The sequence below is a fragment of the Centruroides sculpturatus genome, unplaced genomic scaffold (genome assembly GCF_000671375.1).
Source record: "Centruroides sculpturatus isolate CEXI.00-Female unplaced genomic scaffold, Cexi_2.0 scaffold62, whole genome shotgun sequence".
NCBI classification, from domain to species: Eukaryota; Metazoa; Arthropoda; class Arachnida; order Scorpiones; family Buthidae; genus Centruroides; species Centruroides sculpturatus.
In genome coordinates this window covers 714248-726165 of record NW_019384388.1, presented here as the reverse complement: position 1 = coordinate 726165, position 11918 = coordinate 714248, and the positions used below count along the sequence as shown (strand labels likewise).

The window sequence follows — 11918 nt, the reverse complement described above, 5'->3', positions numbered from 1 at the left end:
GTAAGCCTCGTCCTCATCAGTTCTGGAACCGAGGGACAGTAAGCTGTGTTTATTCTTGTGTTTGCTTTTCAGACGTATCTTAAAGTTTTGTCCCGTAGGAGCATTCATTAAAATGACTAATGGTATAATTACCATTAATATATGGCGTACGTTCATTGTGTATATTGACGATTACAAGTTTAAAGCACTTCTTCCGTACGTATTGTTAGAAAACGTTAAATTAACAATGTTCGTATTATTGAAATCGCAAGAATAAAATCATTTATATATGTCTATTGTTAGTTCTTTTATACAATTTATATATGTGGATTTAAGCCTATTTGAAGTCTCTGGTGGTTTCGGACAAGAACACGCGGAGTGACTGGATGTCCGGGCAAGATGTGATGAACGAAGATCAAATCCTCACGGAAATTTTTGAAGTTCAGATTCGGATTAGAATTTGTGTCCCACATAGCAACAAGATAATGCGGGTCAAATGGTAGTGATAATGAAGCTATGGAATACAGATTCAAATTCGAGTTGACTCAGAAATTTTCATTAAGGTCTAGATGTATCGAACAAGTGAGAGTTATCTCACCAGTCGGTGGCCTTATTTGTGAATTTCTATGAATCTAAGATGTGAATCTAAAAATCCTTTTAGTGTCCGGGAAAAAGTGTGAGCCTAATTCTTGCCTGGTGGTCTACTCCAATATCGCACTTTGGTACCGAACACTGGTAGTTTATTGAAGGTTCACGCCCGACCAACGGACTTGTAGTTTTAAAATATTCTTCGTGTATTTACCACCGAAATAAGGGCCAGTTTTCCACAAAAAGTCTTCCCTGGAAGCACCACCTTGGCATTGCATTTGCCTGGCGTTGCATTACTTATTCCCATCAATCCAATTGTAGAGCCAGTTTCAGTTTCGATTGTGGGTTTTATGTTGAATTTTTGATTAAACATTTCAAATAATGTTTTATACTTTGTTTTACAAATTTACAATAAAAAACTACTACTTTTCTAACTTAGCCAGACATTTTAGAGTTTTCCTTTTTTGCTCTCCGAGAACAGAACTCCCTTTGTAACACGCAACCCCTACTACTTGACATCCTGGCATCTGATTTCGTCTATAAGTCAAGGACCGTTTGTTTCGGCGATGTCACCTCCTGTCGTGAAAGCCTCCTAAACAAATTTGAAATTACCCCTAAAACTAACACATTTCCTCTCAAAAAAATGAAACAAGTATCCTTAAATCGTTATGTTCTAATACTTTTTGATTTGCATTGTACATTTGATAATCCAGAGTAACAAATGTGAGCTCATCTGAACGAAAAGCATCGTGTGATGAAGCGACCTGCTCCGAATCACAATCATGAGTTATGTGTCATTTGGAAACTCTACTAACCAATATGGGCAGACTTTACATTTTTCCATAAATTTCCCCCATCCTGCTGATTCTCCCCTAAATTTAGGGGAAAAGCCTAATTTGTATTTCGTTTCGATTATCATCGACAGATGGCGGGAGTGTAAGTGAATGACAATCGAAAATTCAAGGTCAAACACGATAAAACGTTATCCAAGGGATTTTTAAAGGGCGATAAAAGGAAATTTTGTTATTGATAGGCTCGCCTCAGCATTATCATCCATTTAAATTAATAACGTATTATATATTCTTCTTCTTTCGTATGATAAATCTTCTATTATAAATAAGGTAGGTTTAAACAAAAATATTTTATGTAAAATGTTTGATAATTTATACTATTTTTAAATATAATTAAATAAATTAATAGAAAGACAGTCTGACATTTAAATATTTGTTTAGTATTTTTTTTAATTTGCTTAATGAATAAATTCTATATTTAAACACACGAAAACGTCATGCTTACGTATGTTGCATTTTAAAATTCGTATGAAGATCGCATCCAATAATAACTCTTTTCGTTTACAGTAAACGTTACGTAATACTAAGCGGAACATATCCAGGTGGTGTTATGGTGCTGCAGCATGTCTCGATACCAATGTAATCAGTTCCCTTAATTTAAAATAAAAATAAATATAATAATGAATATCGGATGACTTTAATTAGATAAGATTGGGTATCTAAAGTAATTAAGTAACATTCTCAAAAAAATGCCATGGGGATATGCTTACATTCCTCAGAATCTGCCATGAACACCATGCTTATTCTCAAAATCCTGGTGGATAAGCCACTGATACTAGACAATAGAAGATCCAGAAATCAAATTTTCTACTACCTGAGGTACCCGGGCTTTACTAGGGAAAAACCCTCAAAAGGGAAATGCAGCTGATCCTTGCGTGCCCTTTCTAAAGCGAAACTTTTATGGGTTCTGAAGCGCGAGGGTCTGTAAATCTACTGGTGTTCTTTAATTAAATATGTAAGGAATAAGCCAGCAGAAGTTTCTTTGTCAAATGGTAACAATAACTCAGACTCGTGTCAAACGATTCATGACAGATTTTGTTGGATTCCTGCTTATTTAACATTCGGAAGTGCTGTTTATATCACTGCTTTGTACGTTATTCGTGTAATTAAAATAATGCTAATGAAACCGTTCAGTATCCAGTGCTGTGTATTATTCCCTAGTACAATTAAGGGAGTTGATTGAGGATATACATTACGTAATTTTGGGTTGTTTGTGCCAGACAGCGTTACATAGCGTTACATGGGATGTGATGATAGTTGAAAAGTAGTTGAAGAGATAATTAGAATTAATCTATAAGAATTTATAGATAGAATTTAAACGCTGAAAATTATTTAGTAAATACATAATTTCAAAATAATATTTTTCTTTTATGCAGATGATGCGTATGCTAGGTCTTGTATTTGCACTTGTGCATTTATCAAGACCGGAATACAGCTTCCAAAAAGAAATTATGGCTATGAAAGACATAGATTTAAAAGATATGCAGTTGAGTTTAAAATCACAAAGTGGCTCTACTTTAAAAGGACAACTTGGGCTAGATTATAGTATTGAGAAGCAAATGAAAAATTGCAAAGCTTTAGAGAGAAATTGCAAAAAAGTGATATGTATGGACGACGACAAACAGGGCATATTAACTATTAATAAAATTGAAGCGTCCGTGTCCTGTTACAATGTGGAATGGTTGGTTTACCAAGTTCGAGATTGTTACAGACTCGGTGACAGATACTGGTATGGCGGAGGTGAAGTGGAGAATCAAAGATGGCCATTGGAGAACGAAAATCGTCAGTCGGCGGCATACGTCACCGGTGACTTTTTTCATTACCAATATGGCGGATTAGTGGAGAATGCGTGGTTGACCTCGGATGGTTTTGCAATATACTCTAGCCCAAGCTTAGATTTGCAAGTTAGTTTCAATGCCAGCGGAGACAATCGATTATGCATCTCGTCTTTACAGATGCATAATATGCCACGAAAAGCGTTGAATTACACAATTTGTTCGGGAGCAGACGTAAAAGAAATTACGAAATACATGTTTAGTAACGTTTGGAAGAAACCCGAGAGCATCCCGGATGAAATAATGTTAACCGAACCGGTATGGTCCACTTGGGCTTATTACAAAAAATTTGTTACTCAATCCGCAGTAATAGAATATGCTAATAATGTTTTAGATAGCAAAATTGGACTAAGTCACATCGAGATAGATGATAAATGGGAAGATTGTTACGGCAATCTTCAATTCGATAGGTTAAAATTTCCAGATCCTTCTTCCATGATCCAGCAATTAAACGATTCGGGAGTTAGAGTTACGTTTTGGGTCCACCCCTTCGCTAACGTGGAATGCGATGCCTTCAAAGAAGGCGAAGAAAAAGGATATTGGATACGCAAAAACTCTTCGGAAGGACCGCCTCAATTAGTGACGTGGTGGAATGGCGTAGGGGGCTATCTCGACACAACAAATCCTTCGGCCACCGAATGGTACTTGCAACGTTTAAGAAGTTTTAAGAAGAAATATAATATAAATGGTTTTAAATTCGATGCAGGAGAAGTATCTTGGATACCACAAAATAGTTTTCTTTACAATGCAACATATGTTAATCAGTTTACAAATCAATACGTCCAAACAGTTGCAGAATCGGGAGATAAAATGGCCGAAGTGCGATCGTCACACGATAATCAAAATATGAATTTTTTCTTGAGAATGCTGGATAGGAATTCGGTCTGGGGTTATAAAAACGGTTTAAAGACTCTTATTCCTGCTTCTTTATTATTTTTTGTCTTTGGATATCCGTTTGTTTTACCCGATATGATTGGTGGTAACGACGAATTACCCGATAAAGAGTTGTATATAAGATGGTTACAAACGAATGCCTTACTTCCCGCCATGCAATTTTCTTTTCCTCCCTGGTCTTACGACGACGAAGTGGTCGAAATTGCGCGAGAAATGGTTGACCTCCATCGTAGAAATGCTCCTCGATTCATTCGATTAGCTAACGAAGCCTTACGCACGGGCGTACCCATTATCAGACCGCTTTGGTGGATTGACCCAAAGGATAATGTCGCGTTGACGATCGATTCGGAATTTTTAGTCGGGGACGAATTATTAGTTGCACCGGTATTAGAGGAAGGTTCTAGAAGTAGAGACATTTATCTTCCTCGTGGAACTTGGAAAGACGAATTAAGAAATAACACGCATTCCGGACCAATTTGGTTACGTAAGTACAGTGTCGATTTAAAGGAACTACCACGTTTCACACAAATATAAAGTGATTTCAAATATACGGAACACAAGAAAAGTTAAATAAAGTTCACAAAATTTAAAATTAAACAGTATTGTTATATACAAGTCTGATTTCATTTTATGGTTTTCGAGAATATTGGATATACTGTGTAATACTTACCCCGTTTTTTCGCCATTGCAGCAACGTAATTCTGACCTATCCAAATTTTGAATTCTATTTGAAATCTAAATTTAACCCTTAAATTTAGTTTAAAATTCAGTTAAACATCCGAAAAATTAGGGATATCCTCTCGAACTATTACATGAAAAATAATGAGGTTCACAACGGGATTCGAAACCGAACTGAAATCCATCGATAAGATCTAACAATGTGTCCATTCGGTTCTTAAAACGGGAGCAAGAACGTACGTATTTCTTTTGAATGGAAAAAAAAGACATTCGATTCAGATAACTGAAAACAAAGTGTAATCGCGAAAAGTATCGAGAGAAGTACTGACTTTCATTATCAAAATAATTCCCAAATCCTTTCGTAAAAACATTCGAGAGGTTCCAATTCGGACTCGCATCCGAGTCTCCCAAAGCGGCATAAAAAGCAGATATCTTTTACCGCCTCAGGCAAGGACGTCCGCAGAGGGAGGCAGATTGGGCACCTACTCCTCCTTGGAATCGAGTAAAAAATTCTAAAAATTATAATCTTAACCTTATATTTTGTGCAATACTGTATTTCTATAATCTACTTGTGACAATGATTGACGTCTTAATTTTTACGTTCGTATGCATCGGCTCTTAGGACTGTTTATAAAACGCAGGGTATGCCACTATACCAGGGTAAAGTTACGCCTTTGTTACGTCTCTAGCAATTAATAAACTTAAATAGAATTATCGAGCCGACGTTTATATAGAAACAATTGAGAATTTGGCAGAAATTTATTTCCATCCCGAAAATATATTTCGCGTTAAAAAATCAAAATAACGGAATTACATAAAAGTTACATTTTATAACCATGAAATTAGTAAATTAATTTATAATAGTAATTTAAGTAAAAAGACAGTAAGTTTCTATTCGATATTACATTTTAATTTAAAAATAATAATAGACAATGAATATTACAGAAAGTTATGTAAAGTTACGTCACACCGAATTATAGAAGCTTTCGCGACACCAGGTGGCGAAGTAAAGAAACATGGCGACCAAAGGTAAAGGTTCTTCCATGTGATGTAGTTATAAAAATTATTTATAAACAAATGGAAATAATTATAAATTTGTAAATAAATCTATGAAAAATTCAGGAAACGTTCTGGTTTTAGCATATATATGTATATATTTTAAACATTACAGTTTCTGATATTGTTTGTTTTGATCGCACATTCCAGATTATTTAAAAATTTAAAAGTACTTTCAGAAAACAGGCAAAAGATTTATTATTAAGATTGCAGATGTGAATCACACTATTGGGATCTTACCAACAGAGCTATAGAGAATGCCAGTAGGAGAAAAAATGTCAAGGGAACTGTACCTCAAAATGTGACCCTTTGTGAGATATAGCCTGCGAAATCAGCCTACGACCTACTTCCCAGGCACTGTGGGGAGTCACAGTTAAGCATGCATTAAGTCTGTTGTGTGTTTAACAGGCGCCCAGCATGGTGGTTGGTTATTCTAATGATGTTTATCAATAAACAGTTAAGGAAAGTCCGACGTGTGACTCTGCAAGATATTTGCCTCTAAATGTGGAAGCCCGACGGTGGCGGTTCCGGTCGCCGTCGTGCTTCCGAGTAAGATATATTATAGCAGTGGACATCGGTGCCTATGGCAAATAATAAATGCATTAACTTCTACCAACCAAATGTGGGTTTTACCTTGAACCGGTACTACTGCCTATTCTCTGTGCTCTGTGTCGGTCAAGCAAGCCGTCGAGTGACGACTCGCCTCGATTGACACGGAGCGTGGAGAATACCTTGCGGAGCTCGCCTTGACCGGTGCTCTGCGTGTAGTCGAACACTTAGGGGCAAGCCTCCCTACCCTCCTAAAACTATATAATACCGAGTACTTCATGAAATGTCAAATGGAATATTCAAAGCTGGCATAGTTGTGTGGACTAAATAGTTAAATGCAATAGTCTTAGTGGAGTGCACGGTGCATAGCGCAATTCCCAATTGCGTGCAGCTGATATGTCGTAATCTTTGTTGTTTGTCCTAGGATGGTGGAATACTTTGTACTTATTAACACAATTCTTTTGTTAGTCTTTATTTACAAAACTTACCAATGTTTATGGAGTTCTGCTATATGAGTGTCTATAGCAGAATTTTTAATAAATACAAATAAACAGCAGCATACCTAAGAATATGGTAAAGTATACGAAACTTCATAATTAAAAATTGATACCAAAAGAAAGTTATATTTTAAATTTTTAATTGTAAAGTTTGATGCTAAATGCGTGGTGTAATGCTCACACAATGACACTGAGCGGGAAAACACGTGAGTCACCCTTTCTTTTTGCAAAATTAGCAGCAAGATCACGTGTGCATGCCAACAAAAACTGAGACAAATTTTTTTTGGAAAAAAATTGACAAAAACTGAAACCGACGATAACCAAAGGTAGTGCCAACAAAAATCAAGGTATTACTGTATATTGAAGCTACAAAATTGCTTTCATTTTCTGTTCACAATCAACAGTGACAGTCCAATTAATTTTAATCAAATTTTAAACCTCTTGTCAAAAGGATACCACTCGTTTTCCACTTCTGTGTTGCTGACACATACCAACTAAAACTTTTTTATTTTAATGTTGAAAATGTTTATTATATGTTAGATGGTGTGCACAAGTCACTAGTTTGCCAAATGCAATTATACATCCACAGAAAACATTTTGAGCAAATCTTGTAAATTATTCTGTTTAATTCTGAATAACATTTTGTTTTTACAAAGTAACATTGAATATCATTTTAATTATATTGAAAAACTCTTGCTTTTCAGCTATTTTACTTTTTACTGTAATGCCAATGGATACTACAAAATCTTAAGTTGATAAGGCTTTGTTTATGCTTATTACATTAGGGTCTCACACTTACTTCAATCTGTTCACAGAATAAAAAGTTTACATCTGTAGTGTTATATGACGAATTTGAAAGTACTTTATTGGCAAACTAGATCTCAAAGAAACTGTGAATATAGAAATTCAGACACTCGTGAAACCTTTAAAAACAGCAAAAATGTGACTAGCTCATATTGCTGATTTTCACAGCTCTCTTTGGAAAGCTTCTTTAACTTTTTGCACATTTTTATCTGCCATTCTTGGTAAACAAGAATTTTTTCCTTTACAAAGGTACTTTTACCCTGGGTTGACACCATTTTCAAATGTTAGTTGGTTGATCAGTGTTAAATTGCCTTCTAAATTTGCATTGAACTATGATTAATGATTTTGACTTGAGAAACTACAGTACACAAAATGACTTCTGTTGTGGTGTCATTATTTTCATTCCTTGTGTTATCTAGTGACTGAAATGAAAAATATTTGGTGGAAACAAACATATTTCTTTAATGCAATATATGACTCCTGTCATAAGATTTGATAGCTGCTGGCAGATACCCTGCATAAAATTGCTAGGAAGAAAATTTAATCTGTAACCTGTGTTAGTGTACATCTTGAGGCTAGGGGCAGCCATTGCTCAATAGGCATGAGTTTTTAATTTCAATTTAAAATCAATATATAACTTACTCCATCACTTAACCTACACCCCTTTCAAATTGTTTTTTAACTACAGATAACCAGCAAGTAATCCACATGAAAATATGGTTTTTTCATGCAGATTACTTGCTGGATTCATACTTTTTTGTGTGGATTTTATTTTATAAAGAATTACTTTTTCCATCTTTTCAGCCTTGTGTTTAAGAGGTCAGTTTGGGCCATTATTATCTCTGAGGTCAAATCTCTGTCCTGTGGTAAACAAATATGCCAGTGAAGTTTCTGATGCAGCTAAACCTTCAAACCTTCCAACAAAAAAGAGACCTTATTCTCCTTTTCAAAATACAAGTAATAAACTGGAATATGCAATAGCTAGAGTCGATGACCTTCTTAATTGGGGAAGAAAGGTAAATTACTGTTGTTAAGTAAAAAATGACGAAAAGAGTGTTTTTAAGTTACAACCTAATTTATTTTGTTAGAATTCTCTTTGGCCAATGACATTTGGTCTCGCCTGCTGTGCCGTAGAGATGATGCACATGGCCGCTCCCAGATACGACATGGATCGTTACGGAGTGGTATTTAGGGCAAGTCCCAGGCAATCTGATGTTATGATCGTTGCAGGAACCCTCACTAATAAAATGGCACCAGCATTGAGAAAAGTATGCTATAATAAAGTAACATATGCAAAATCAAATAGTATAACTATAATTCTGATACAATCAAATTTTGAAATTTTATAGGTGTATGATCAAATGCCAGAGCCTCGGTGGGTTATTTCAATGGGAAGTTGCGCTAATGGTGGCGGTTACTATCATTACTCTTATTCTGTAGTACGGGGATGTGATCGAATTGTACCAGTCGATATTTATGTCCCAGGTAACTCTCTTAAGTTAATTAAATTTTACAGAAATATAAATCTTATCATCTAAATATTTTTTTACAAATATTAATAGGGTGCCCTCCAACAGCAGAAGCACTATTGTATGGAGTTCTTCAGCTTCAGAAAAAAGTCAAAAGAATGAAAACTTTTCAAATGTGGTATCGCAAATGAAAATATTGTATAATTTATGTAAAAAATATATTAATAAATTCACTAGACATATCTATTTAGAAATAGTTGTATAGATTTTTAAATAAAAATACAAATGGGTTGTTATTTAGCAAAACGAAAGAAAAAATTTTATTGTTATATTCATTATTAGCATTAATAAGAATCATTTTGAGTTGTTTGCATTAATACAAACTGAATTAAATTAATACTGTGGAATGTTGATAGAAGTTTTGTATATCTTGTGATTAAAACTGATAACAGTATTTCCAATATTTTTTTTTATTTAAATTTATCATCTTTCGTGTATTGTAGTGGACATACAAATAGGCTGAAACATCATCTATAATGTTTGAAGAAAATTAGTAAACTTATTTTTACCCACAATTATGCCATTTTATAAAAATATTTCTGTTAAATTTAATTTTATCAAAGATCTTTACACTGATGATCTAAATTTTTAAAAATTTATTTAGCCGCCCTATGGTAGAGCCCTTTGGCTTCCTTGTACTGTACTTGGGCTCTCTAGTACCTTTGTCTTTAGCATGTCCCTGTTTCATATTATACATGTCAATCTAGCTGTGTTAAAAAAGTCAAAATTGCCTTCAAGCTAGAAAGCTATAGTGCCAATTTTATCTGTTATGTAATAGCACTGATTCAGAAATTCACTTTATGCATTTTTGCCATTAGATTTACTTGTAAGTTGGGATAAGACAATTATCAGGTTTTGTTTTTTGACATAGTTGATACTTTCATTAAAAAGATGTCCTGTTTGTCACCATTCCTGCATGGCTGCCATTTCATTGTCTTCATTTGGAAAATGTCTTTTTGAATGCCTTTTCATTGCTGAATAAAGATAGAAATTGAATGGTGTGAAATCTGATGAACCTAGTAGGATGTTCTAAAGCTCTGAAGGTATATTCTTTAATTGTCTTGATGGCCTGGGATGTTTCATGACTGGGTGTGTCTTGATGGAAGATAGTGATATTAATTTTTGATTGCATTGCAGAATTGTCACATCAATGCTATGTAGCAGTTGTCATCAATTGTCATCTCCTTTGCCAAACCTCAATGAGCATCACTCTAACATCCTGCAGAATTGAGGCACTTGGCTGGGTTTGTTTTTTTTTGGTGGGAGTTCTTGTGCTTTGATTGCTTTCATTGGACCTTTGTTTCCAGGTCAAATTTCAAAATCATGCACTCATCGGACAAATTGGAAAGTCTTCTTTACTGGCATTCAGCCATTGAAAATGAATTTTTGTGCACTTCTCAACACCTCTTGAGTACATTTTGTGATCGACTGTCAATTTTGGAAAACTTAGCATGCTGCAAACTTTTTCCCTATCCAATTTCTCATGGATAAGGGGCTTCATACATTCTTGAATTATTTCCAATTGGTCTGCAATGAATCATAATGTCACACTACAATATTGCAGGATATAGATGTTTGTGACATTGTCATTTACACCGGCTGTTTTTGGCTGTCCAAAATGCAGTTCATTTGAGATTGATTGGTGGCCTTTTGAAGTTATTCAGAATTTTATCTGTTTGTTTGATAGGGCAGACTTGGATTTTGAAATATAATAAAATTCATAAACTAAATAAAATTTAATGAAAACGGACGTCCACTGAAGTTCAATCCCTCCCGTTTCCTTTATCCGACTTGTCTCAACTCCCTCCGTCTTTTCCAGTGTGGACGTCATTTATGGATTGTTCCTTATCGTCATACATATTAATGTTGGGCTGCAGTTTGAAAAAATTGTATACCTATAAATTCCGGCTGTCTTTTCTTAATTTCGAGAACGGAGTTAGATAGGTGAAATCCGAGATAATATATGGAAATCGTAGGGATAGGAGGTCCCGATTAACTATATACGAACTTCCGATGCAAAACGGAAGTCACGTTATTTCAATTCAAAACCTTTCCCCTGAAAGCAGTTAATAGATGATTGACACGACTCGATTGTTAAAGGAAAAGTATGATGTACAGGGGCAAGCCGCCACTAATTTGTTGTGGAGAGCATATATTTTAAAATAACACGTGCAGTATTATAATTGTCTACACAACCACAACACGTGGAATTAGATAGAAAGGTAATTCTTTCTATAAGTATTTATTTTATGCCGCAAATATCTACCCATACAAACAAATTATGTAGTAACTTGACATTAATAAGTTATTTGTTGACATAAAGCTAAATAGAGTAGATTCAAAATCCATAAACGTGATTTAAGTAAAAACATATAAGTTCCTTTGGCGTCCGTCAATCTTTGGCCCTTTCTTAATTTCGAGAAATTAGATAGATGAAAATCGAAAGTAGGTATGAAAAGCTTTGGGGAAAATATCCCAATTAACTATTTCATTCGCCCTAACTCACACTTGAAATATATCTGTTTAACGTTAATTAAATAGTTTAATTAATAGCGAGGTTGCGGCCGACGTTTTCAACGCGAAAATGTGTACTTCGGACGTTTAGCGCCGCCTTCCTGTAAGCTAGAAGTTTTATAATGGCGTTTGGAATGTCGAGCA

The 11918-nt window shown here is 34.9% G+C and overlaps 1 protein-coding gene across 2 annotated transcripts; it reads left to right on the top strand.

Moving 5' to 3' along the window:
* Nucleotides 1-267: 267 nt before the first annotated feature.
* Nucleotides 268-9639, top strand: LOC111618155 (NADH-quinone oxidoreductase subunit B 2-like). Of its 2 annotated transcripts, XM_023359618.1 has the most exons (6): nucleotides 1566-1688; nucleotides 5771-5854; nucleotides 8536-8747; nucleotides 8820-8999; nucleotides 9081-9216; nucleotides 9294-9639. In XM_023359618.1, the coding sequence occupies exons 2-6, from the start codon at nucleotides 5842-5844 to the stop codon at nucleotides 9389-9391; spliced, it is 639 nt and encodes a 212-aa protein (XP_023215386.1). In that variant the 5' UTR covers nucleotides 1566-1688; nucleotides 5771-5841; the 3' UTR covers nucleotides 9392-9639. The 2 variants fall into 2 exon arrangements, with proteins under 2 accessions (XP_023215385.1, XP_023215386.1); XM_023359617.1 differs by lacking the exons at nucleotides 5771-5854; nucleotides 8536-8747; nucleotides 8820-8999; nucleotides 9081-9216; nucleotides 9294-9639 and adding an exon at nucleotides 2795-4744 and having other exon boundaries at nucleotides 268-1688.
* The last annotated feature ends 2279 nt before the right edge of the window (nucleotides 9640-11918 follow it).